This window comes from Odocoileus virginianus, chromosome 3 (genome assembly GCF_023699985.2).
Source record: "Odocoileus virginianus isolate 20LAN1187 ecotype Illinois chromosome 3, Ovbor_1.2, whole genome shotgun sequence".
Classification (NCBI taxonomy): domain Eukaryota; kingdom Metazoa; phylum Chordata; class Mammalia; order Artiodactyla; family Cervidae; genus Odocoileus; species Odocoileus virginianus.
In genome coordinates this window covers 56,896,849-56,924,792 of record NC_069676.1, presented here as the reverse complement: position 1 = coordinate 56,924,792, position 27,944 = coordinate 56,896,849, and the positions used below count along the sequence as shown (strand labels likewise).

Below are 27,944 nucleotides of genomic sequence, written 5' to 3'. Positions count from 1 at the left end.
CCATGCCGCTTGTAGATCGGGGGTTTCCGGTAGATGTTACTTTCTCCGGCTGCCAGACAGATCAGGGAGGGGCAGTGAAAAGGAGAGAGAAAGACAGGAGAACAGGAGACAGCAGTTGGTCAGTTGGTCCCAGAAGAGAAGTGCTTAGCAGCTTCTCCCGAGGCTTCCCGCAGCCTCTCCCCGTGGACTTCCTCTTCTAAAGGTGAGCCTCCAACCTCATCCCATCCGGTTCCGGGAAAGGCGAGGGGAAACAGGATGGATGGATTCAAACGGGGCTGAGGCAGGGGCTTGGGCTGGAATGGTGGGCATGCAGGTAAAGGCAGGCTTGTGCTCAGCAAGACTCCATGCGGGAAGGTGCCCCCGCCTCCACCCGGCGGCCATGCCTCATTCCACATGGACGTCCCCAGAACCTTTCAGCCACAGTTCCGCACTCTCGCCACCCCGACACCCCACCCAAATAGACCAGATGAGAACTTTCTGGGGCAACTGAGAATGGTGGAGAAGAAACGGCAGGACCAACTTCTGGGAAAAAGTGAGTGGGCAGTGAAAACCTGGGCTCAGAGTTGGGAGACCGGGGCCTAGGTCTGGCTCTGCTGAACTTAGGGTAAGGCCTTTTCCAAAGACCCCCACCCTCTGCCTTCCTCTACCTTTCCATCACTTTCCCTCATGCTCACCACCTTCAGCTGCTCTGGCCTGCTGCAGGCAGTGTTTTAGGGCCTTTGGACTGGCTGTTTCCTCCACCCAGGATGTTTAACCCTGGGATATCTTTTGGCTTCCATGTCACCTCCTCCAAGAAGCCCTTCCTGACTACCTCACCTAGCCCAGCCTCCTTCACCCTGTCACTTTACCACAGCACCCTGTTTTTATTACATTTAGCACCCATCTCCTGAAATTATACTTTTACTTATTTGTTTACTTATTTATTAGCTCTCTTCCCACATTAGAACTTAAAACACCCTGAAGGCAGGGAGTGGGCTGGTTGGAGCACAGCTGCACCTTCAGGATCCAGAACAGGGCTGGCTGTCCAGAAGGAACAACTCAAGGCTCCAGGAAGCTAAGTTCCGGTCCTGAGGTCATGAGCTTATAAGCAGCAGAATCAAGGATTCAGTCTCAAGAGTTTTGATGCAAAAGCCCATGACCTTTAGCACGGTTACTGCCACATCCCATCACAGCCCTCAGACCTAGGCACTTTGCTGGACTGCTTCCTGGTGGTCCTGATCAAGGTTGGTTCTGTCTTGTGGATGGGCTAAGGTTAGTGGACGTGTTGGAGCTGGAGGTGGGTTAGTGCAGGTGACTGGTTAGGGAGGGTCCCCAGCACCCATTTCTCCTTGGTGCCAGTGACCCCACGGAGCATGCACCCATGCCGGGAATTCCAGGCTGGCAGCCTACCTGGGATGTGAAAGTGCTTGGGAGCCTGGTAAGAGGTCGGAGTGGAGGACCTCACATCTAACTGGCTATGGTATGGAGAGCTCCGGCCACTCTCGGGCCCTGGAGCACGCAGGCAGTGGTCCCCAGAGAGAACAGAGGCACAGAGAAAACAGGCATTAATGCAGCGGCAGCAGTGACGGCAGCAGTGAGGTGGTGACGGCAGGATGGTGCGGGTGCTGTGCTCTCATGCACGCGTCTGCAGAGACAGGCTTGGCCCCATTGTCCTGCTTCACCCCCAAGTCAGGTTTTGCGGGTTGTAAGAACCAACAGCACTGAGCATCTTTGCCCCTCTTAGCGCCCCACCTGGGCTGCTCCCTCAATCGCTCTGCCCGCTTCATCCCTAACCACTGAGTGGCCCTTGGTTGAGCCAGGCCGCTCTGGTCCTCTGATCCTCCCCTCTGGATGGGACAGGACAAACGATGGAGATGCAGGCGTCTTCTCTCAGCCAGGACGGCTGGGCGGTCTGCCACTTCCCCCACCCTCAACCTCAGCAGCACACCACCCACTTCCGGTGGCATCTCAGTACCACGTACCCCTCCTCTTCCCCTGCCAGGGGCATCGGAGGGGACTTGGCGAGGCCTGGGTGCCACAGGCCTCCCGGGAACCATGCTATGATGGAGATGTCGCAGGGAGCCCCGTGCTGTCTCCACAGCTGGGGACAAAAACCACAGTGCCATCCCTTGGCTTTTCCTGTCCCTTTGGGGGCATCCCCCTTCCTTACCGGAGCGGTAGTAGTGATGAGGTGAGCGGGAGAAGGTGGGGGACATGCCCTGTCGGCTGTAGGTGGGGGAGTCGATGTATCCTGGGCTGGAGGCCCGTCTCTGCCGGAGGTCCAGGTTCTCATAGATGTCCTGAAGGGGAGGAAGCAGGGTCATGAGCAAGACCTGCATTAGGGGGGCCTGGAGTCAAGGGTCCTGCAGGCAGCAGGGGGAGTGATGTGACTCTGGGATCCCGGGGGCTGAAGCACGGTGCTGCCCTCCTGAATACAGACACCGCCTCCCTGGGTGATGCTTCTCAGGGCCTTTGCCCACTCCCACACACCCTTGAATGGAACCCATAGGTCAAGTCCCAGGGATCCTAACTGAGGATCACAGAAGCATCAGGGAGGCCATCCCTGGAAGGAAGGCTCTCCCCGCCATCTCTGCCCTTTAAGTCTCTGCCACGTCCTCCGGATCATGCTGTTAACTCTCCCTATCTCTGCTCAGGTTGTGGGAGCACCTTTGGAGGCTGTGCAAGAGCTAAATCAGGAGTCTGCTTGGTCAGCATAAAAGGACATGATTCTAGAAAAGGTCTCCCGGAACCAGCTTAATTACCTGGGAGTAGGGAGATAAGGTTCCCAGCGACTTGGAGGTGAAGTTTGAAGGCAGCCATGGAAGGAGCGAAAGGAGAGGGGAGGGTGAGAGGGAGGGACAGAGAGTAGTTACACGGAGCAGAGAGAGGCCTGCAGCTGCCCCGCAGCCCCCCCACCCCGGATAACACTTCACCTCCCAGGATGTCAGCAGTGCTCATGGGTGGGAGGGAACCTTGAGATCATGTCTCCGAAAGGGGACAAGGGGGCTCGGGGCGCCTCAGGAAAGGATTGGTAGGGTCTTCACTGGGACCCCAGCCTCCCTACTGCAAGCTCAGAGCCAGTCCATGGCCCTTCCCTGACCCTCTACCAGTTCACGCCCCCTCTGTGGTTCAGAGGACAGGGCCCAGGGCAGCGGGTCCCAAATGCAGGGCCAAGCAAGAGCCAGGCTGGTGCCATCAAGGCAGGAGTTGGTCCAGTGGGCAGGGGAGCAGGAAGCCGAGGAGGGAAGGCATCGCCCGCAGAGGGGATGTCGCTCAGCTCCAGGGCACCCAGGCCAGCTTATTTTCCAAGACAAGACAGAAGAGCAGACACCTATGTGAAATCTCCTAATGTCTAAGTGTTGATAACTAATTTACATTTTTAAAAGACACTCTGTGAGTGAAACAAAACAAATCTGGTGCTGGCCTGTGGCCCGCTCTTTGCCATCTCTGGCTTCAGGAGACTCAGCCTCTGCCAAATGCTTAGTTTCCTTTTACTGGTCCATTTCAGAGGCCAGAACTCAGAGAATCTCAGCACTGGGCTCTTAAACCAAATGAAACCTCATCCTCCTTAAGAGAGGAAGGGGTCAGCAGCAAAGTGGGGACAAGGCCAGGGCCCCTTCTAAAGTGCCAGATAATCTCAGCGCAGGGGCCTGGGATGGGTTTAGATACCTCCTGGGATGTCTGCTGTCAGGACCACTAGTAGTAGCACCACTGCCTGCCCCAGAGAATGCTTTCTCTTGTCCAGCAGCCATTTAGTTATTTCAAAACCCTTCTGATGCTGCCTTTTTATAAAAGTGTCTCTTGCCCTAAGCACAGGCCAGGGGCAACACCCAGAGAAACTACCTAACCAGGGTTTATAAACTTAACTGGCCTCTGAGCCTGGCTGGTGATGAGAGCTGGAGGCTGTGTATAAAACCTCTCCACTGTAAGAGGAAAAACGGCTCAAGCGATAAGTGGTCACAGGTTCCCGGCTTTAATGTTGGGGTTCTCAGGGTGTAGTGGGGATTGGAGAGAGTTGGGGAGCCCGTGTCCTGCCTACAGAGAGTGCTGCTCCCCGTCTCCAGATGGTGGAAATACTGGGTAGTGTTGCCAGTTCTGATTTTTCAAAGAAAGCCAGATTTTGGATGAAATGGCTTGATTTTTAAGTGTTGACTACAAAAGCAGTTTAAGAGAGTCTGGGGGTCACCACTGTGGAGGCCTCAGTCTCTGTGATTGAGGGGCCTGGGGACCCCATGGGCCCTCCTCTCCTCCAACAGCCCCAGAGAGAGGGCAAGACCCCGTACCTCTCCATAGCCACACCTCTCCAGCATCTCGTCGGATGTGTATCGGGAATGAGGCTCGTAGGAAATGAGGTCAGGGCGTTGTACCTCGTAGATTGACTTAACCTTGGGGAGAGCTGCCAGGTCTTTGTAATTAAGGATCTCATTATCCACTTTAGCCTGAGGAAGAGGGAAATGGACAGGAAAGAAGCAGAAAGATAAGTGGGAAAGGAGAGTGGAAATAAAAGCCAGGCACAGAGGGAATGAGCCTCTTCAGTTAGGATGAAAGACTCAGAAAATGTGAAAATAAGACAGGTCATTCATTCCTCCTGGGCTGACGGTGATTGAGCACATGCGTGTGCTGTCCTGTGCTGTCTAGGAATGACCTCTAAATATTAGGTCACTTCTGTGAAAGAAGGGTCAACATTGTTCCTATTTTTTAGAACAAAAAATTTTTAAACTTGTATGGAAACACAAGAGACCCTGAATAACCAAAACAATCCTGAGAAAGAAAAACAAAGCTGGAGGAATCAGGCTCTCTGACTTCAGACTATACTACAAAGCTACAGCAATCAAAATAGTTTGGCACTGGCACAAAAACAGAAATATATCAATGGAATAGAACAGAAATGCCAGAAATAAACCCATGTACCAATGGTCAATTAATCTACCACAAAGGAGGCAAGAATATACCATGAAGAAAAAGTCTTTTCAATGAGTGGTGTTGGGAAAACTGGACATCTACATGTAAAAGAATGAAATTTGAACATTCTCTCACATCATATATTGTTGTTGCTGTTTAGTCACTAAGTCCAACTCTTTGTGACCGCAAGGAGTGTAGCCTGCCAGGCTCCTTTATCCATGGGATTTCCTAGGCAAGGAAATCCCATGAGTTGCCATTTCCTTCTCGAGGGGGTCTTTCTGATCCAGGAATCAAAACTGTGCTTCCTGTATTGGCAGGTGGATTCTTTATCACTGAGCACCAGGGAAGCCCAACATCATACATAAACTTAAAATGGACTAAAAACCTAAATTTGAGACCAAATAATATAAAACTCTTAGAGGAAAACAGGCAAAATACTCTTTGACATAAATCATAGCAATACCTTTTGGGATCCACCTCATAGAGTAATGAAAATAAGAACAAAAATAAACAAATGGAATCTAATTAAACTTAAAATTTTTTGCATAGCAAAGGGAAATCAAACAAAACAAAAAGATAACCCGCAGAATGGGAGAAAATATTTTCAAATGAAGTGACCAATAAGGGATTGATCTCCAAAATACACAAACAGCTCATGTAGCTGAATATCAAAGAAGACAAAACAAACAATTCAATCAAAAAATCGGCAGAAAATCTAAACAGACATTTCTCCAAAGAAGACATACAGATGGCCAAGAGGCACATGAGAATGTGCCTAACATCGCTAATTATGAAAAACGCAAATCAAAACTACAATGAGATGTCACTGCACACCAGTCGAGTAGCCATCATCAAAAAGTTTAAAGACAGTAATTGCTGGAGAGAGTGTGGAGAAAAGGGAACCCTCTTACAATGTTGGTGGGAATATAAATTGGTATAACCACTGCAGAGAATAGTATGGAGGTTCCTTAGAAAACTAGAAATAGAGTTACCATATGATCCAGCAATCTCATCCCTGAGCATATATCCACAGAAAACTGTACTTCAAAAAGATGCATGCAGCCCAGTGTTCACTGCAGCACTATTTACAGTAGTTAAGACATGGAAACAACCTAAGTGTCTATCAACAGAGGCATGGACACACACATAATGGAATCTTACTCAGCCGTAAGGGAGAATGAAATAACACCATTTACAGCAACATGAATGAACCTGGAGATTGTCATACAAAGTGAAATAAGTCAGACAGAGAAAGACAAATACCCTATGATATCAGGTATATGTGGAATCTAAAACAATGATACAAATGAACATAACAGACTCAGACTTCAAAAGCAAGGCTTATGGTTGTCAAGGTAGAGGGGAGGGTTAGACTGCGAGTTTGGGACTGACAAATACTCGCTAGTATATATGGAATGGATAGTCCACAGGGACCTACTATATAGCACAGGGAACTCTACTCAATATTCTATAATGGGAAAAGAATCTGAAAAAGAATGGATATGTATACATGTATAGCTGAGTAACTTTGTTGTACACCTGAAACTCACACAATATTGTAAATCAACTATTCTCCAATATAACATAAAAATTAAATAAAATATTATTCCTGTTTTCCAGATGAGGAAATTATAGCCCAAAAGATCCTCTAACTTGTACCACTTAACCAGTAGGGCTGAATCCAGCCTTCCAGACCCACACAGTGAGGGCATCCTTGAAGAAGATGCTGAAGATGTAAAGACAGAATTCATCATGACAGTAAAACACCAGCGAACATGTGATGACCATTTATAATAAGCCAGACTGCATCCCCCTTCTGTGGATTAACTGAGTTAATAGAACTCCCAGGTCTAATAGTACATACTAATATTATCCTCATTTTTGCATAAGGAAACAGGCACAGAGAAATCAATGAACTCGCCCAAGGTCACATAGCTAATAAGTAGCAGTACTAGAATTCAAGCCCAGGCACTCTAGCCTGGTAGCCTGCCCACTCCATTGGCCTTTCCTGGCTTCCCGGGATGGTGAGGTCTCTGCCTTCAGAGAGCTGCTCCTCTCAATGAACTGAGGTGAGCCTCTATTGACCACCTGACTTCGCCTGAGTTCAGCCCTCTGGAAGCACAAGGATTGAGAGACAGCTCCCCTTGCTGGGGACAGCGCCCTTCTCATGGCGCCTGAAGCCAGCTCCTTTCTGTGTCTGTGTCCTCCAGCCATTCCCTGTTTCTGGTCACCTGGTTTAACTGTGGTCAATCAGAATCTGTCTCCCGAAACCGCTGGGGCTTACAAGGTCCTGAGGTGAGGTAGATTAAGAGAGAATCCAGGGAGACTGTATTATTCTATAATAGTCTCCCAGTACCTGGGGGGCCAGGCAAGTCTCAAGAGTCAAGACTGCCACAGACACAGCAACTTTCATAAAGACCTTAGGACTGTTGATATTTTAAACACGTCCCAAGGCCCTTCCACTCCTCCAACCCCATCCCATCCCACTGCTGTCTGGGCACTGTGCTGTTCATTGTCTGCTCAACTGAGACCCACAGCCCACTCCTGCTGGCCCCGCTCTGAGGTCCCACGGACTGTGTTACGGGCGCTCTGGTTGTCAGCTGGGTTTGGTCGACAGGGGGCGCCCGCAGGTCGAGACTGAGTGGAGAGAGGGGCTGTCTGTGTGTGTGTCTCCCTCGCATGGCCCTGCCCGCCCTTAGTGGACCCGGCTCCTGTCCTGGCTGCTCTGCCACAGCTCCAGCCTGGCCAGTCCTTCCCTTCTGCCACAGTAGGTCTCGTGGGTGCCCTGGCCCTACCCATGCTTCTGTACATGCTCCCTTCACACTGACACCCCTTGAACCATGCCATCTCGTTCCTGCTAGACCCTGCCCAGGTCAGATGCCCACGTCTGAACCAATCTGGGGGGGGGTGTGTGTGTGTGCGTGTGTAACAGAACCTTATCAGGAGACTCCACTTGCTGAATTAACTGCTGCCTTTTGTCCTGCGATGTTAGATCTTGACCTTGAGAGCTCTTGGCATCTTACAGACTTGTCAATATCAGAGGCATCCTAACATAATGAGCAGGAAGGAAGAGAACATATTGGGCTGGAGGTGATTCTAGCAGTCAGTGGGGAGTGGAGCAAAGTTTGAAAGAACCTGCTCCTCCAGGTTCACCGATCATCCTAATACCAAACCTCCATGTTTATGAACATGAAGCCAATACTTGATCTTTCTGCCTGTTATGGAATGCCCCAGAAGTGGCTGGATGGACTCTTCCTTGAATTTGGAAACCATGCTCGCAATGGTCTGACTTAAAACAAGGCTCACATGACAAGGGCAGTCACTTCCAAGAGTAACTGGAGGTGAGAGCAGGGGAATACAGGAGGGGAGACACACAGGCCCGTGCTGGGCTGCCAGGGGTGACTGGTCTCCATGGATAAGCTCCCATTTGGAGGACACCGTGGCAGGTGCCCCCAGCTCCTGCTGTTCATCTGGAGTGGGGCTGCTTCTCCCAGGGGCAACTCTATGAACTCCAGAACTCCAGGGTGAATGTCATCAGGGCTAACTTACATCACAAAAGTTCAGGGGCTCCCCGGGGGGGGGGACGGCCAGGGGCCAGTGGCATTCTGTGTCCCCATGTGTCTGAGCTCTCATATCCTGGTAACTTTCTTCTAGAGACATGCTCATTTTTGTCTGTGACCTCCTCACCCCATGAGCCCTGAAACTAAGCTCATTAATCCTACTTTAGTCCGACCCCATTCACAGCACCAGGGGGACTAATATCTCTCTTGCTCTGGACGGGAATCTCCAATGAGGACAGCCTGTGATCAAAGTCACTTGTCTTTTGTGGGAACCATACGGCTGTACTGCCCATATTGAAGTTGCAGTCAGTGGTAACTCATGTCTCTTAAAGGAGAGGAAATAGTCTCGTCAATAGACATTATCCAGGGATCAAGGAGGAAACTGAATGTGGGTCTGGAGTGAAATAATGATGAAGCAATGGTGGGCAGGGCCTACTCAGGGCTGCTGACTGTCTCTAGAGCTTCTTATGAGGAGCAGGTTTCCTGCTCTCCTGCTCTAGACCACTTCCCTCGTTTCTGGTCTTCATGGCCCTTTGACCTGAGGAAGGCTGCAGGGCTCTGGAATCCGGCCTGCTGACTGTTGGGCTCCATGGCTACTGACTGCAGTCTGCTCTGGCTCGGCCCATCCCCACCTCTGCGATCTCACTTCCATTTACCTCTCAGGCCTGAGCTAACTGTTTCTTCCTCAGGAGTCTTCGCCCAAATGATCCTAGGCTGTCAGGTCCCTCTGTTCATCTGCAGCATCAGTAGAGCACCCTGCACATTTTCTTATGAGCACTTATTAGAGTGCCATCTGATTATCTGTGGAATTATGGGGTCAGTGTTACAAGGACAGGCAGCAGGTGAATGCAGTTCACCAGAGCCCAGCACTCAGGCCAGAGGGGACACTGAGTACCTATGTGCTTAATGAATGAATGAATACATTATACATCCAAGGGGCCTGTGAGATCATCTAACTCAACTCTTGTCCCTTCTGCCACATCCCTGCAAATGAGGGGCATCTCTGTGTTCGAAGCCTCTGGGGCTGGGAACTCAGACTCAGGCAAGTAGTTTACTCCACTCCTGGACTCCTCACATGATCAGAAAGCTGTTTATGTTTGCAGACCCTTTATAGCCATGTTTCCACATTCCTATGGCTTCTTCCTTCTGTCTGCCTCTTTACCACAACCATCATCTCCACATCAACATCCCACCCAAGACCCACTCTGAATACCACTGTGATCCTAGTTTTCTTCTTGCTCTGGTCTCAGTGAGTCCTGGGGAAGAGGCACATCACACTGGTTTCAGAGCTCCTGGTGAACTGAATACGACCCCTGTAACTATTATGAGGCTGTGGCCTCCACAAGGGCAGGGCCCACGTTGTCCATGTGCCCTGCTGCATCCTCAGGACCTAGCACAGAGCCTGGCACAGGACAGGCACACATGAGACACCAGATGGATGGAAACCTGACTGCCAGCTTCCCCTGTCTCTAGAGACTCTTTGGGGCTTCCCCGGCGACTCAGCAGTAAAGAATCTGCCTGCAACGCAGGAGACGTGGGTTCGATCCTTGGGTCAGGAAGATCCCCTGGAGGAGGGCATGGCAACCCACTCCAGTATTCTTGCCTGAAGAATTCCATGGACAGAGGAACCTGGCGGGCTACAGTCCATGGGGTTGCAAAGAGTTGGACATGACTTAGTGGTTGAGCATGCATGCCGAAACTCTTTCATTACTAGGCCCGGGGAAGTAAAGGGGTGAGTGGCTGCAAAGTGATACATACGCAGATGACTCGGTTGGGTGACCCGATGCTAGATCCAGGGGGTGAGATGGATGTTTCAGACGTCCGCCGATGCTGTGGGAGAGAGGAAGACAGAGTGAGAGGCTGCACGTGTCGCTCGGTGGGGTGGGGGGATGGGGGTATAATTCTTTGGGGCACATCAGTAACACTGCTAAAAGCACTCTCCAGCTCTTTCTGTACTCCCTCTTTATATTCTGCCTTTTAAATCAATGTCTGACTGTGAATAAAGTGGAAATGCACAGCACCTTATGTGGTTGGACAGAATTTGTTTTTCAGGTATTTTTAACTGGCCTGTTAGATCGTAGTGAGAGTCGCTCAGTCATGTCCAACTCTGCGATCCCATGGACTGAAGCCAGGCTCCTCTGTCCATGGAATTCTCCAGGCAAGAATAATCTACTCATAAAACTTGTCATTTTGGCTTATCCCTGTCAATAATGTATTTACTTTAAATGGATAAAAGTGGTTAGCATCATTCCTTAGCAGGAATGGAAAGGTAGGTTAAATGCTGTGTAATTTGCACAATATGCTGATTATTTTTATAGTGTACCCATTGCAAAATGACATCAACCTTAAGTGAGAAACTTAAAAAATCTTTCTCTGAACGATGACAATGATGGATTAATGGCTCCCTTAACAGAACAGCACTCTGTTCATCTTTGGTGCGTTGAAGAGAGTGGTAGCAAGTGCGGTTAAATGGAAAACAGATCGGAAATCAAGGATCACTGGTAAACTATGTGATTTTAGGCATCTCGAATTCCTGATCTGTGAAATGAGGGGCTGGTCTTAAGGAAGCCTACATTCCCTTCAGGATCTCTCATCCTACAAGTTAAAGCCGCCAGGGAAACCCCAAGAGCATTCTAAGTTGGACTACACAGCACTGCTTCCCAAACGTAGATCAGGGACTAGTGGGCTCTGGGGAGATGAATTTAGGAAGAAATTAGATAATACTGCGTCAGAGTGAGAGAATAAAATGTAAAATTCTATTTCAATCCTCTTGGTTAGATTAAGGAAGAAATCTTAATTTGGTCCTAATACATTTCAATAACAATTGCTAATTCTATTCCCCTACTCTCTCCCCCACTTTTTTTTTTTAGAAAAAAGAAAGTACAGGCAATATGATTAGCTAAAATTTCTAGAGTTATTCTTCCAAAATATTTCATTTTCAATGAATCTATTTTCGGGTTATCTTCTATTTATAGAAAGCAATACTGATTTTCCCCTGGGTGATACAGTCTCATTTTAAAATTAACTAAAAAGGAGTAAGTGATTTCAACAAAAAATAAAGTACATGAAGATATAAGTGGTACACAGATACAGCAAAAAGCATCAGGTTTGTAGACAGATAACTGAAATTCAAGAAATGCCAACAAAGAGAAGGAAATGGTGGAAGAAAAGGACAAATAGGTCTTCTTGCACCTTAAAAAGGAGAGGCCTTGGAAGAAACAGGGGAAAAAACTCACAGCTCAAAAAAATTTGCATCAATAAACCAGCTCTTTCACAAATGAAACAGATGAGATGGCAAAGGATATAGTTTAACCAGCTGGTCAGAAATTGTACACATGCATTTTTAGTTGAGATTCCAGCAGATAACTTCAATAGCATCCCAACAGCTGAGTTAATACCGGGGGACCAGGGTGTGGAGACACTTTAGAGGTCATCGAGGGCCCCCAACACACACCCCAGGGCTCCCCTCCAGCATCAAGGACTCGGGAGCTGTGCCCCACCCCTCCTGCAGTCCTAGGATCAGGAACCCAGATTGCTGGGCCTTCCTGGGACTTGTCAGCACACGGTCATCCAGAGGGACACGGGACCTCAGCTGCTCCAGTGTGTGTCTGGGGAGGCTGGCTGTGCTCCTGCCTGGCGGCATGACTGCCGGACAGTCACTACCCTCTTTAAGGCCCTGCTTTTCTCACCAGCGAGGCAAAGATACAATTCCTTACCCATCTGCCCTGCGTTGTTAAATCAGAGGGTGGTTGTGAAGATGCTTTGCAAGCTGTCAACTTCTGTGACAATTTTAACCAGTATTATTAATGAATGATCTTAGGCTGGGGAAAAACCATGGCATCTGTGCCTCATAGAAGCCACCATCCTGGCAAATAATGAGAAGGGTGTAGCCTTACTCCAGAAACATGAAAAGTCACGTTCATACAGTGCTTTACAGTTTTCAAAGTGCTCTCACATCCAGTGTCTTTTGAAATCCCTTCAAAACCTCCATGAGGTGGATGTTACTGTTAAGGAAATCCAAGGATACAGGCACACGTCTGAAAGTGTGAGCACTAAGGAGTGATTCTCTAGTAAAGCACAGTGCCTCCAACCTGGGACTGGAAGTAGCTGGTTTGGTATCATCACCACCTTTGCTTACCTTTAACTTCTTCTCTGCCCGGGCTGCCTGCTTGCAGATGGGGTGCCAGACCTCAGAACCTAAGGGACCAGGAAAATGATAAAAATTTCAGACCTTTCACACCCACCAGAACCCTGGGCGTCTTCCCATGCCCACCCCCATTTACTCCCTTGTCAGCACACATGCCCGACAGCAGCCAGGAGGACCCCTTGGTTTTCCTGGATCTCTGCTGCAACATCGATCCAGCCACCCACACACTCTCTCTGCCTGCCACACCCTGCCCTTCCCCAAGGTCCACATCTCATATGACATCCTGCGAACCTTCTTACCTGCCAGCTGCGAGTGACTTGGCTCTCCTTTGTGATCCATCATTCTTTGTATCATTCCCAGCACATATGGCCTTAAAACATAGTAGCTTGTGGATTTATCACCCCAACTAAATTAAGAGATCCCTGTGGGTGGGAGCTGAGCTTACTTCATTACTGGGTCTTCCACAGCATCCAGCACAGGGCTTTGCTCTCAGCAGAGGCTCCGTACATGTTTGTGGGGTGATGAGATGAGTGGACGGTTGGCAGTGAGGGACACAGAGCAGGTGGTCAATAAATATTTGTCGAATGAATGCATGCAGTGGAGGTGAAATAAAGGGACGGTCTGTGTGAACTCCAGCCCTCCTCACTCTTTAGAGACTTAGGACAGTCTACCAGAGCTATCACGTTCAAGGGGAGGAGGTGTCATGCTGCATATTCTGCTTCAGAGCACAGTCTTGACCTGCTAAATCCTAAGAGACTCCAGACTCCTCAAATTTGGTGTATTCGGCTGCCCATGTTTTCTTGTGTAGGGGGGGTCCAGTTGGCTAGGCCCCAACTGGAGAGGCCTATTTGGAAAGGCATGAGCAACAGGTGGCCAGTCACGTGTTGAGAAGAAGCCCCAAATATCACACATTCCCCAAAGAAAGGACAGGTGTCCTGGATTAGAGGGGAAAATAGGAACATGTTATCCCTCTGGTGCCACTGTTCCTGTAATCAACCCTAAAAGGAAAGGAGCCAGCAAATGGCTAGATTCCTGAGCTCCCAGATGGCATTTGTTTGTCTGACTTTGTTTTTAGAATATCTTTTCCATTACAGTTTGTTGCCTGGAACCACTAAGGCTGGATACTGAGTAAGTGACAGCGGGTAGTGTAAGGTTGAACAGTGAGCTGGAGACAGGACGGGCCCAAAGTAAGCAGCCCTTCTGGGCTCTGCTCCATCCCAGTTTCTTCATCTGAGTAACAGTGAGGTGGGCTTTGGAGGGTCTGAGACGTTGTTTTCATCTCAGAAATTTGAATTCCAGGGCCAGTTTTGTCACTTGAGGGATAGGGATCTGATTCTTGTTTGCTGATGTCTGCAGGTGTTTGCTTGCTGATGCTCCCTGATTGCTTCCCCATGAGTGTATTTCCTCCCAATGCAAGGTGCAATGGCTCTCGGAGCCCAGTAGGGGGACTCAGGGTCTGCAGCTGGAGCCAGAGATCGTAGGGTGTGTCCACTGCCAAGTGATGGGTGGGGACCCCAGCTCTGGGAATAATTAGAGAGAGCATTTCCGGGTCCTCTCTGAGTTGCCTCTGAATCCACCAGGGGTTGTTTATTGCAGTGGCTCTGGCAGGAAGCACATGTTACAGGTCACTGTAGGAAATGGATGAGGGAGACACAGATGTCTCAGAAGGTCGTGAGCTTAAGTGAGAGAGGCACAGGGAAGGTAAAGGGTCAGAGGGAGGTTCTCAGGGCAGGGAAATAAAGCGCAGAGGGAGCAGGTCAGACTAGATGATCTCTCCAGGCCACGGGTGTATCTGTTTTGAAATAAGGCTGAGCCACAAATGGCTTCAGCATTCTGCATACAGGAACGCAGATTTTCAGAAGTAGTGTGTGTGTGTGAAGGCGGAGGGAGGGATCAAATGGAAGAAATAAACTGTAATTAGTTATAATCTTTAAAAATTTTAAAAAATTTTTGAAATTTTTAAAAATCAGAAGTTTGGGTTTTGGCAGTATATCATTTAAGTTAAAGAGGGAAAGGGGACTTCCCTAGTGGTCTAGGGAGACTCTGTGCTCCCAATGTAGGGGGCCTGGGTTTGATCCCTGGTCAGAGAACTACTAAATACCACATGCTGCAACCCAGACTGGGCACAGCCAAACAAACAAATTATATATATATACATATATATATATATACACACACACACATATATAAAAGGAAGGGATTTGTTGGAGGTTAGTGACAAACTTAGATAAATGAAGGTAAGAAAAGATGATTTGTTCATAAAGACCTCTGTGACATTATGGTCTGCATATGTCATCAGTCAATAGCTCTCTTCCTAAAATAGTACCTGATGCAGAAATGAATGAATGACTGGTTGGAGCCTATCTTTGTATTTTTTTTGAAAAGAGAGACAGACCGATATGTGCCCACAGGATAATGGTGACCAGAATAGTGAGGGGACCCAAAATTAGGCCTTAAAGCAGGGTCTTCTCCATGGAGAAGAGCAGATGTAACAGAAGGGAGGAAAGGACTTTTGAATATTTCAGTGCCTCTCCATGGGAAGACAGATTAACTTGCTCAATATGTCTTACAAAGAGAACAAGGATTAAGGGCAGGGGAGTGGGAAGTACAAGGTACTGGATATAAAACAGGATCAAGGTTGTACTGTACAACACAGGGAATATAGACAATATTTCATAACAACCATAAATGGAAAATAGTCTTTCAAAATTGCATAAAAATGAATTAAAAGACTTTCAAAAATTGAAAAAAAAAGTATTAAGTGCAGAAGTTTCAGGGAAGGAAAATTTAACATTTAAAGACTGAATGGGTTCATTCAGACAGTGAGCCTTCTGTCCCTGGCAGTATTCAAGCACACATTGGGTATATAATTGCTCAGCAGGGACATTTTTGAGGAGACACATCATATGGTAGTTATCCTAACAGATGTTTATTATCTCTCCAGACCCTTAGAGATTCTGCTTCCAACTTAACAGGCACCTCTGTACAGAAAAAAAATAATTTGCTCCATTCAACAATCTGGAACAAGAATGTAGGTTCTGCAAGGAGCAGGATTCACATTTGTTTTATCTGCGGACAAACCTGAAGGGACCACAGATTCTTAACAAATACTGAATGAGTGAAGAAACAAAAGAAACATGATACTCTATTTTAGGCCAGTTGAATTCTCTGAACTGGACTCAAGAGATTTGGACAACTGGTATAGTCTAAACCCTGATATGACAGCTACAATTCCAGATTGAGTGTCTGTAAGATTTATTAGATTAGGGCTTGTTAAAATGGGACCTGTGGACCACCTGTCCAGCAGCCTGGTGAAATGCAGAATCCCGACCACCCCCGCCCCGCTCCCAAGAATTCCTGAAGTCAATTTTCTAGAGGGGGGCCTGGGAATCTGCAGTTTTAACAAGCTCCCTAGGTGATTTTTGTTTCTCAATTGGAGAAAGTGAAGTGAAAGTGAAAGTGAAGTCACTCAATCGTGTCCAACTCTTTGCGACCCCATGGCCTGTAACCTGCACCAGGCTCCTCCATCCATGGGATTCTCCAGGCAAGAATACTGGAGTGGGTTGCCATTTCCTTCTCCAGGGGATCTTCCCAACCCAGGGATCGAACCCAGGTCTCCCACATTGCAGGCAGATGTTTTACCCTCTGAGCCACCAGGGAAGCCCAATTGGAGAACCACAAGGCTAACTACCAGTTAATACTTCAAATCTGTTCCCCTGGAATGTCATGAAGTAAAGAAACCAGTGTGACACGACAGAACTCCTAACTTGCAAGACTTCAACACTGTTTGTTAGTGATTTCACGAGTTACTCTCTCATCCTCTGAGACTATCACCCACAATTCCAGATTCTGCAAATGTTATGGAAGTGAAAGATTAGCTATTTCTGATTCAGCTGACTCAGAGTCAGAAATCTAAATCTCCAAAACTGTCCCTCAGCAGAGCATTAAGGCCGTTTTGAATCCCTAGCAGAGTCAGCATTCAGTCTTACCTCTCTGACTGGTTACAACATACCTCACCCCTGTAACATTTTGGCTTATTTAAGGTTTGGGGACCCACCCACCCACATCTCTGCCAGACCTGTAAATTCAATTTTTTTTTTTTTTTTTTTTTTGCATTAGTGGAGATTTATAAAACCCAAAGCTGGGGCTGGTGCCACAGTCTTCGGGAAGCCCAGCCAGGCTTACGGAGGCAGCAGGGTCTGAAACTGGCCCACCTGAAGGTTCTGTTTGGCAAACACAGTGTTTTTATTTTAAAGTATTTTTGCATATGAATACTCTTAGACCCTGCAGGAGGCCAGGGACCCTCCCTGCTGTCTGCCTCCCTGCCCTTCTCACTCTTTTAAGCAGGCATTTGAGATTTCAGCCCCTGATCCAAGCCAGACTGTTAGGTTCCTTCTCTCGACTTCTCTGGATTGTAACAAGTGAGGTTTCTGAGTTCCACCTTTATATTAGAAGCACTATTTCTGTGACATAGCCTTGCCAGGACTATGGAAAGGCTCCTTTAAAATCCCCACTCAGATAAACAAGTGTGGCATTTCCATGAAATGGAATATTAATCAGCTGTAAAAAGGAAGGAGACACTGGTGCATGGTACAATGTGGATGAATCTGGAAAGCATTATGCTAAGTGAAAGAAGCCAGACACAAAAGGCCACATCTATATGAAATACCCCAAATATGCCATCCAAAGACAGAAAGCAGACTGGTGGCTGCCAGGGGCTCAGAGGAGGGGAAATAGGGAGCAATTGCCTAATGGCTGTGGGTTTCTTTTTGGGGTGATGACAGTGTTTTGGAACTAGATGGAAGCAGTGGTTGCATAGCATTGTGAATGCACCAAAAGCTACTAAAGTGTTCACTCTAAAATGGGTAATTTTATGTATGTGACTACTAACCTCAACTTAAAAAAATTCCCCACCCCCACCACTAGGGGGACACTTCTGCAGACCAAAGGGCACTCTGCTGACTTGTTACTAAGGGTTCTAGTCTCCGCAAGAGAACAGGGAGTCAGCCCTTTTGTTGAATTTGACATGTAGTAATAACAACTGAGTGAGTGAGTGAGTGAAAGCTGCTCAGTCATGTCGGACTCTTTGCGACTCTTTGCCACTGCAGACCACCAGGCTCCTCTCTGTGGGATTTCCCAGGCAAGAATACTGGAGTGGGTTGCCATTCCCTTCTCCAGAGGATCTTCCCAATGCAGGGGTCGAACCCAGTCCCAGTTCTCCCTCATTGCAGCCGGACTCTTTACCATCTGAGCTACCAGGGAAGCCCAATAGCAACAATATCATCATTATAATCTTGGCCACCGGGAAATCTTCACCATATGTGAGGCAGTTTATACATTATTTAATGTAATATTCCTCAAAGGTTCAATCCTGGTTATAACACTTACTAGTTTCATTGCCTAGAGCAGGTCAGTGACCCCTCCGTGCCTCAGTTTCCCCATCGAGAACATAGAGGTGGTTCTAGTACCTGCCTTGTACATCTGCCGTATGGATTAATGCGTTAATACATGTGGAGCACTGAGAACAGTGTCTGCCAAGAGCAGGCACCATGTCAGTGTCAGTTGTTGCTGCTGTCATTTTTTGTCAAACCCTGTTGGCCAGGATCTAGTTAGGGTGAGGGGAAGGGAGTCATGGGGAGACCTGCAAGGGGTGGGTGGTGTTTACTCTCCTCCTCCCAGAGCTGGGGCCTGGCTGGGCGAGGGGCATCCAGCAAGCAGAGGGCTGGTTGGGCAGGCGTAGTCACTGAGCAGAAGCCTGGCTTGGCGGCCAGCACACCTTCTGGAAGGCTGGGCTGGTGCCCAGGGATGAGGGCACCGGGGAGAAGTGGAAAAGACCACTTCTTTTCCACTGCCTGGACCTGACATGATCCAGTAGGCCTGAAGCTTAATAAAAAGTCTGAAGGAGAAAAGTGCTTGGCCACCATGATGCTGGTTACCACAGAGGAGAGCAGGCAGCACAAGGAAAAGAGAACGGGCAGCCTGGAGGTGCCTAGTAATTCCCAGGATGCTAACAATAATAATAGTTAGCACTGTAACTCAAAGGTATTGAGTGCTTCGTCTATGTCAGGTGCTAAGTAGTCTTATTATTCTTATTGTTATAAATAGCATTTAGAGACTGCCTGTGCCAGACTTTATGCTACATACTTTACAACAATAGTAACTAAGAAAAAATAATAATGATCACTAACATACACTGAGCCTTATGCTAGGTCTTGATAATGATAATATTAACAGCAGCCAGCATCTATTAGTCATGGCTTGGGGGGTATGGCCCTTTTGACGTGACTGGGTGTTTACCATGAGCTTGGGCTGGTGGGCTGATGGTGGCAGGCTTGACGGGGAGGTTTTTCTGTGCATTTGCTCATTTAATCCTCACCAGAGCCTGGTGAGATAGAGCCTGTGGTTATCAGTGTTTTCAGAGAGGGGAACTGGGGTTTGGGGAGCTTAGATGTTTTTCCTGCTCACCTATTGCTGCCTCCCTGCCAGTGTCCACACGTGCCCAGAGTCAGGCTCCTTGGCATCACTTTGGGGCTCCTCTGCTGAACTGGGCAGGAGATGCTGCCTCGCTGCTCCCACGGTGCCCAGGAGCTGGCCACGCCCTCCTTCCCCTGACAGGGAGGCAGTCAGCCTGAGCTGCGCAGGGGAAGCCACACACAAAAGGAGCAGGGAGAAGACCCACCCTGCTGCCCTCTGCGGGCCCCTCAACCCAGCTGGGCTGCTCCTGGACACTCCCAGGTTTGGTGAGCTTGTCAGTTCCCTTTCACCTGACGTCATTCGAGTTGAGTTCCTGCCACCTAAGAAGTCCACACCGATAAAACATCTCATTTAGCTAAAACCCGAGTATCTGACAAGTTCTTGACTTGCCCAGCAGGCAATTTTGTTTCCTAGAAAATAGAGGAAGCAACCAGGGAAATTGCTACTCTAGACCTAATTCTGACCAACATGGACAAATTGGCTGGTAAAGTTGATGTGACATGTAACTGGCGAGAAAATGGCCACGTCGTCTCGAGTTCGTGGTGCGAGGAGCAAGTCGGAAACAGACTATACACGTACGAGTCTTAAACTACCACGCTGTAATATTTTCTATATGATTCAAGATGTTTGGTAACCCTAAACATCTAAAAAAAAATTACAGCTCATCAAAAATTAAAATGTACTCTATTTAAAATGAAATATGCTTCGAAGACTCAGACTTGAGGAAATATCAATTTAGTACAGTTAGGCTATGTTTGAAGAGTCTAAAATTATGTAGCAGGATTGGGGAAACATAAGATTTAAAGTTTTTAAGCATGACTCCTACAACCTAAGCTGTCAGTAGAGAGATTCAATTTAAAATAACACTGCTAAACTACTAAATTATAGCAACCAATGTTTCATTAGTGCTTTTTAAAGTGTGGTTTGATGAAATGTGGAGATGATGACAGAGGGTTGGTGTTCCACCATCCATCATGATGGGAGGCCCTCTCTTGAACAATCTATGAACTCAGGGCACCTCTTCTGAGGTACTTGTCAGAGGGAAATGAGGCCTCAGCTAAATATCAAAGGCTTCTCCAGCTGAGCCAGAAAGACAACCTCCTCGTACCAGGACCTTATATCATCTAAGCTGGAAAAAAAAAAAAAGAAGTTATCTGAAATAGAGTCAGTTTTCCAAGAGAAGCGTATGGTGTAATTACCAAAGCTTTCAGGGCTCTGTTTGGGATTTGCATTAAAACAGAACTAAAGCTTTCTTCACTTTACTTTGAGCCATAAACAGCTCTGAAAATTTGATAAAAGCCACACACCCTATCCTTAGAGAAACCTACCCATAGGCAAACTCCGGCAAGCAACGTCAGGGGGTTTATTGAATTCAGAAGGCCAACTGCGAACCACAAGTTACAAATTCTGATAATAAGTGGAAAAAAATGCCTCTAACAAAGCAAGCAAGACAGGCTAGCTAACCTTGGCTCAGAGATGTAACTTTTCTAAACTTTCTTGTTCTCTGAAGATATGAATGGCTTTCAATTCACGGGTTTTAAGGATAAAATGAGGTACGCATTTAAAACTCAGAAAAGTGCTTGGCACACAGTAAGTGCTCAGCAAATATCAGCTGATGGCATTTATTCTTATTATTCTTAGGACCTATGATTTGTTACAGTGTTTTTCCTTAGCAGCAAGATTTGTCCTAGGATTTTGTAAGTGATTTCCTGCCTGCTGTGCTTTAATTAAATATATAAATGATAGCAGGGACCTGTTTAAAAACATACAGCTGAAATCCTATGTTTCTAGTGTTGTTCTCTGTCTCAGGTCCTCAGAAAAGGAAAGCATTTAGTGCAGACAGAAGGAGAGAAAAAGACCCGTCTTTCCTTTTTCTGGGGCACAGGCACAAGAATGAGAGCAAAATCTATCTCACGAGCCACATTTTGGGTTTAGAAAAACTCCCGCTGATCTAGCAACTGTATGCAACTTTTGTGATATTTGTATAAGTTTTGCCCATAACCCGCAGCATTTTGGCAAAAATTTGCTGGACAAAACTGGTGACCTAATTTCTTGGTGAAGCCCAAATGAAGGGTTTGAACAACAAACAGATTAGAAATCTGGCATCTTTACAAAAAGACCTAAAAGATGAATGCACAACAGAACATGAAACAAATAAAAGAAAACTTACTCTTGTCTCCTGGGGCCCCGGAAGTTCTTGTCCAGACAGATGTCAGACCTCTCCCAATTAGAGCCCATCAGAAAGCCATCACACAGTAATTAAAACACAAACAAACTGACCCAAATGTCCTCCTGAGTAACACAGTTGCCAGTACCATAGTGTGTCCTGCCATGGGGGACGACAAGACTGGGTTTATAAGCTTTCAGGCTCCCTAACCCATCCTCTTATGTGCACACTGTTTTATGGGGCACTTACATCCTCACATTCACCCTGCCCTTTAATATTCTGGCCTCACTTGCTCTCTGCGTACGGGGTAGGTGGGCCTGCCTTGATTTCTCCACCACATAAAGCTTCCTCCGATGTGGGCCTTTGCACCTGCTGTTCTTTCTGTCTCCACACTCTTCTCTCCCCTCTGCACCCTCCCACCTCCTACTCAACATCAAGATCTGGGCTTGAAAGTTCCCTTCATCAGCAGAGCTTCGCCAGACCTCCCAGACTAGATGAAGAGCCTTATAACATACTCCAGTTATTTCCAAGCTTCCCCTTCACAGTCTTATCCCAGCTTGTCCCCGAATGTTTGCACTTCTGTTTGATTAAGTCAGTCTCCCGCTTCTGATGTAAACTCCACCACTGAAGCCAGCACCCTGCCTCGTTCACCTCTGGGTGCCCAGCACATAACAGAGAGCTTGGCACAAGCATGACCTCAGTGTGAATGTTTGAATGAAAGACAGTGATGACTTCCTCATTTTACAGGTGAAGGAAGAGACCTCAGACAAAGAAGTTATTCTCAAGGTCACAGCTCCTTAGTGGAAGTGCTGATGCCTGGACCCAGGAGTCTTCCGAACTGGTCCCCACCACTCCTGTGCTGCCTGGGAGGACAGTGTTCTTGCCATTTCTGGGAAAGATCATTTTGAGTCTTGGTATCCCTGCCCGGGGTGAGTGTCCAAGGCGATCACAAGCGCAGTTCCCAGTGGAAGCAGAAGCTCCTGGTGGCTGCCCCCTCTGAGATACCCATAGCCCAAGTCAGCAGGACTCCAGCAGTGGATGGCCCAGACCCCCTCATTCCAGGATCACTCAGCATCCCTCAAGGCGGGTCCCTGAATGCCCTGCAATTACTCCCACTCTCCCAGGAGCCAGGGGAGTAGGGAAGGGGATAATTAAAGAGGAGGGTGACAAACTCTTCTTTATCACCAAGAATATCTCCACCTCCTGGAGACATTTGTGCACTCTCTCTCCTGATCACAAAGCTACTCACTTCATCACTTAACTCTTTCAGCAATCTGTGAAGTTCTGGTCTAAAGCAGGGCGTGGAAGATACTGGAACGAGAGGATGTAAGCTCCAGGAGGGCAGGGGACTTGCTTATGGCCACATCTCCAGTTGTTAGAACAGCACTGGATACATAGGTGGTGCTCAATGGGTATCTGCTACAGGAGGGAACTAAGAGCTCCCTGCATGTAAGGACCTTGGTTGTGGTGGTTTAGTCCTTAAGTCATGTTGGACTCTTGCAACCCCATGCACTGTAGTCTGCCAGGGTCCTCTGTCCATGGTTTCTCCCAGGCAAGAATACTGGAGTGGGATGCCATTTCCTTCTCCGGGGGATCTTCCTGACCCAATGATCGAACCCATGTCTCCTGTGTTGGCAGGCAGATTCTTTACCATTGAACCAGGGAAGTCCAGGGATCTCACTATATGCTATATTATAGTGACTGTTACTACCACATTTTACAGTCTAGGAAATAGGGGTTTAGAGAGTAAAGAGGTCAAAAACTTACTAAATAGCGGAGCCAGGATTCGAAGCACCAAATGGGCAAATATCAGCATTGGGAATTCAGGCAGAAAGGGAGATATCTTAATTTCCAGTGATATGAACATGAGAACAATTTCAATACTAGGAAAGGGCTTTACCAGAGAAGGGTGAGATGAATTTGTTGTTCGGTTGCTTAGTCATGTCCAACTCTTTGTAACCCCATAGACTGCAGCATACCAGGCTTCCCTGTCCTTCACTATCTCCTGGAGTTTGATCAAACTCATGTCCATTGAGTCAGTGATACATCCAACCACCTCATCCTCTGGGGAGAGGAATACCATGCAGCAAACTTTCAAACCAAGTGCAAAGTCTAGATTCTTGGGGCCCATGAAGATACCATGCAGTGTGCTGAGACTCACATGGACTTCCTATCACATAACATAGAGTACTGCAGCAGGAACCACTTAGGGACCCAGGCACTGAGGGGTTGATGCTCCTGGAAAGGGAGAGCCTAGTCCCTGCAGGGACCTGAGTAGCAGTCAGGGCCTGGGTCTCAGGAGGCAAGATGGGGAGAGCTCTGGGGTGGAAGTCATAAGGCCAGGTTCCCCACCTTTGCCCCTGTACCTGTAAGTTCTCATGCAAATCTCTTCTTTCTGGGGCTCACTTTTCCCTTCTATACAATGAGGACTGTTACTTCACTGTCTAGAGTGACTCCTGGGGTCTATTCACCTCTAACACCTGTATGATTGTACATACAAATCAGTAGTTGTAGGGTCACAGCATCTTGGAGACAGTCCCCTTGCCCAGTCCAACACAGGAAACCCTGTTTCAGCTTTCCTAGCAGATGGTATGAGATTCTGCTGAATAGCTCTAGGCTAGTGGTTCTCAGCCCAGGCTGATTATGCCTCCTGGGGCAACGTCTGAGATATTTTCGGTTGTCACAACAATAAGATGTACATTATGCATTTAGTGGGCAGAGGCCAGGGATGCTACTAAACATCCTGAAATACACAGGGCAGTCTCCACACCAAAGAATGATCTGGCCCCATATGTCAACAGCGCTGAGGTTTAGAAACCAGCTCTAGGCAAAGGGGATTCATTACATCTTGAGGCAACTCCTGGCGTGGGCATGTGTGGCTTGGATGAGCTTGAGAGGAAGCTATGCTCCTCATAATAGCCTTTCTGACCTTCCGTTTGCCTTGCGAAGAAACCAGGAGGAAGGTGTTTCCCAAAGATGACTATTCAACTGCAGATGGCTAGCACAGAAATTCAGCCAACAGTGATCACCAGTCAAGTGAGTGCACAAGGGTCAATGCCAGGGCTGAGGGGCCGATGTCAGAGGCAAGGTTCTCAGGGGGGTGGCCAATGGCTCAATGCAGGCTGGCGGGGACCAGCTGCAAACAGAAGGCTCAGGGGGTGCAGAGAGGGAGGCTAGTGAGCTTGGGTGGGGGCTGGGGACATCTGGAGTCTTTGAAGTGGGCAGTGCCTCTAACTTGGCCTACAATGGTAGGATCCAAGGGAAGGCACAGAGGCAGGGTGGTCCAGGAGGCCCGCGGGTGGAGAGTGGTCCCCTGGGGACACCAGGGCCATGAGATCATTCGAGGGTGAACACTGTCCCTGCCAGAAGGCCCAGCCTGGCCTGTCCTGCGGAGAAGGACAGGGCTCTGCTGAGAACACCGATGCCTGAGAATGATGGACTGGGCAGAGGATGGAGGACTAGAGCCTAGAGACTAATTAGGAGACTGGAGCAGGAATCCTGGGGCCAGAGGGCTGGATCCTGGGAAGTGGCAGAGGAAAAGCAGCTCTGATTAGCTTTTTGGCAACTCCTGGTTCCCTCACATTCCTTTTGGTCCTTTCTGAGAGGGGCGACCAGGCAGTGGCTGGGTGTGATGCTCTGAGATGTGGAGGGAGGGGTGGGAGAGGGAGGCGGCAGTAGGTGCTGTGATGGTGCAGACAGTCTGCAACCCCGTCATCCTCCTGTTCTCTGACCCCTTGGCCTGAAGGAGCTCAGCCTCCCACCTCGAGGCAGAGCCAGGGGAGTCTGCTCAGAGAGAACTGCCAGGGAAGCGGGCCAGCCGAGCAGCGGGGGGAGGCGCACAGGGACGGAAGGCAGATTACATGTCACTTCGCATTAGCCACACCGGCAACTTTCTTGAACCACCCAGAGAGGGAAGAATTAATCACAGTGTTGAGGACAAGCCAACAGCACAGACAGCCCTGGGACGGAAGGAGGCTCTATCTCCTTTCCAGTCATAAGCGGAGAGGAACGCCTCCCGGAGGATCAGATTTGCTTACCTGTGAGGTACATCTCCTCCCCCTCGGTGAACATCTGGTGGCAGCGCACACATCTGGCGCAGGTGGGGTGGTAGTGCTTCCCTCCCGCCTACGGGAATAAAAGATACAAGAGGAGGTCAGCGCGGTGGCTGCCGTCCAGCGGGGCAGGTCGAGTCTGAACATTTCCTGACTCACTAGTGTCAATGGCATCTTCACAGCCCTGAGGCTGGCTGGGATCTACCCAAGGGAGTCCCCCAGAACAATCTAAACATTTGCCAGAAGCTTGGTGATTCCATACCATGGGCATCTGAAAGCTTTCTGTGGACCTGTCTGGACACCGTCACATCTATTCCAGCAACGAAAGGGCCATTTGGAGGCCTCTGGTCCTACTGCCTTATTTCCTGATGAGAAAACAGTCTTACTGGAAATGCTGACGTCGCAGCACTTCCCCAACAACAGGACCTTACCGCCAGTGGTTCAAGACATGTTTTAAAGGGATCCTCAGGTTTAATAACACTGAATTCATGGGGGGAAAAAAGAGAGAGATTTCCTACTCAATCCTCTATCTATTCTTTTGACTTTGTTTTTCAAGGAGAAAAAAAAGGAGTTTTCAAGGAGTTTGGTGCAGAGGATAACATCTATCCAAACCTTACTAATCTGCCTTTCAAGGAATGAGAATAGGTAAGAGTCTTGAAGCCGCCACTAGAACACCATTTTTTAGTTACTGGCAACATGGCTAGTGATCCTGGTTTTCCTGTTATGTTACACAAGTTTTCTTATTTGCAAGAGAGCCAACTTGAAGATAAGATAAAGCATTAGGTAAGAATGAATACATGATGCTCATAGGCATGGCAAAAATGGTGAGAGGGCATGGGATGGACACAATTTTAGGGCTCACTGGACAAATAAGGAGACCCACAAAGCCAGGACCTGTGGGGAAGTCTCAGACCCCCAGGCCAGTCCCATAACTACTGTGCTTGGGAGCCTCTGCGCCAATCTGGCATTGATGAGCCCCCTTCCCTATTCCCACTCTGTTTCCCTACTCATTGTTTCAGGTAAAAAATGGAAATGATCTGAAGCTGAGAACTCCTTTCTAGGTGGAAGAAAGCACCTTGGAGAAGGTTGTGACTCAAGGTCCCACTGGAAGCCAGTAGCCGTGTGGGAGCTGCTCCCCGGAGGGCAGACCATCCTGACACTGCAGCCTAACCAAGAGGACCTGACCCATGAGGGCCCTTCCCTGGTGGCTCGAGAACTGCTGCATGGAGGAGCTTCAGGCAGCAATGGGGCTGGAAGGTGGGGCTCCTTTTGAAGGTGTATGTTTCAGGTTAGGGCAAAGTTTTTTGGGGGGATATGTTGTTGTTTAGTCGCTAAGTTGTGTCTGACTCTTTGCGACCCCGTGGACTGCAGCATGCCAGGCCTCTCAGTCCCTCACCATCTTCTGGAGTCACTCAAGTTCATGTCCACTGAGGCAGCGATGCCATCCAACCAACTCGTCCTCCCTTTTGGGGGGATATGCTTGGGGCAAATTGATGGATCCTGAGGTATTGTTAAAGGACCCCTCCCCAGCCATCACTTGGTCTGATGCAAATAGGTTCCTTCCAATTCAAAAATTATAGGGACTTCTGGCCATCATTGGTTAAGGCTTCGCCTTCCAATGTAAGGGAGGGTGTGGGTGTGGGTTTGAGTTCCATGCCTGGTCAGAGAGCTAAGATTTCACAGCCAAAAAGCCAAAATATAAGAGCAGAAGCAATACTGTAACAAATTCAATAAAGACTTTAAAAATGGCCCACATCAAAAAAATCTTAAAAATATTGAATTATAATTGCATAATGCTGAAGGCTTATCCCCAAATCTTGTCTGTGTGTTGGGGGCGGGTATTTGGGCATGGGTGTATCTATTTGGGAGATACTAGATTTATTCTAAAAATTAAGCAAGAGTATGAAAAGGCAGGCTTTTTAAAAAAGAAAAACAATCCCAAGTCCCTTTTTTACAGCCTTGGTTGTTTGCATGGCTCCCACTAATGAGATAATGTCCTTATCGTCACCAAAGCAAACTGTGTTCAAACTCTGGAAGGACCTGCTATTTTCCCAAGATGTCGTGGGACTGATTCTCCCATACCATGACAGGGATAATCGTTTTAATTAGTAGTCTCTTCCTACTTTGTGTCTCTTTATCATTTCAATTATAGATCTGTTTCTAGAATGGCAACAGTGGGTTGGCAAAACTGAAGCTGGCATCTTCCTAAATGTCACACCCCGGCACCCTGCTCTAGCCGAAAGAGGCTCTGTGCACATCTCAGAAACTCTGCCAAGGATGGCACAGAAGCCACCTGAGGCAGTGGGAGGGAGGCCACATAGCCGCCAGTGCCAGCACGAGGGGAACCAGTCAGGGGGACAAGATGAGACATTCTGTTAGCAAGCCAAAGTCCAGAACATAGTGTTCAGGACACAGAATCAGTAGCTGGAAAATGGGCCCTCTTGGCGAGGACTGAGAACCACAAGCAACGTGAGGCAGGCAGCATAGGCCCCAGGGCTGAGATTCTCCCCAGCAAGGACACAGACCAGTGAGAAAGGAGTGTGGTTGGCGCTCAGCATGCTGAGTTCTGTCACTGAGGAAGGGACTGTGGGGTGGCCTGGGGTGGGAAGGGGACATGGAATTTAATTAAGTGCCTACTGTATACCCAGAAACATACCGGGGCC

General features: G+C 48.1%; 1 protein-coding gene and 1 long non-coding RNA gene across 10 annotated transcripts in view; one reads left to right on the top strand and one right to left on the bottom strand.

Annotated features, from left to right (window-relative positions):
• Positions 1 to 27,944, bottom strand: part of ABLIM3 (actin binding LIM protein family member 3) — a 127,862-nt gene that overhangs the window by 20,693 nt on the left and 79,225 nt on the right. For 3 of the 9 annotated variants that reach the window (XM_070465625.1, XM_070465617.1, XM_070465618.1), the window contains 8 exons: positions 25,267 to 25,354; positions 12,580 to 12,638; positions 10,200 to 10,271; positions 4,263 to 4,418; positions 2,742 to 2,771; positions 2,150 to 2,279; positions 1,390 to 1,488; positions 2 to 49 (listed from right to left, as the gene is read on the bottom strand). In XM_070465625.1, the coding sequence (XP_070321726.1) occupies positions 2 to 49; positions 1,390 to 1,488; positions 2,150 to 2,279; positions 2,742 to 2,771; positions 4,263 to 4,418; positions 10,200 to 10,271; positions 12,580 to 12,638; positions 25,267 to 25,354 (682 nt within the window). The remainder of the gene's footprint in view (position 1; positions 50 to 1,389; positions 1,489 to 2,149; positions 2,280 to 2,741; positions 2,772 to 4,262; positions 4,419 to 10,199; positions 10,272 to 12,579; positions 12,639 to 25,266; positions 25,355 to 27,944) is intronic. The other 6 variants (XM_070465620.1, XM_070465619.1, XM_070465621.1 and 3 more) reach the window with 6 other exon arrangements.
• Positions 19 to 27,803, top strand: LOC139034419 (uncharacterized). The gene is made up of 4 exons (XR_011486913.1): positions 19 to 202; positions 21,977 to 22,158; positions 25,838 to 25,926; positions 26,301 to 27,803. It is a non-coding gene; the product is annotated as an uncharacterized lncRNA (long non-coding RNA).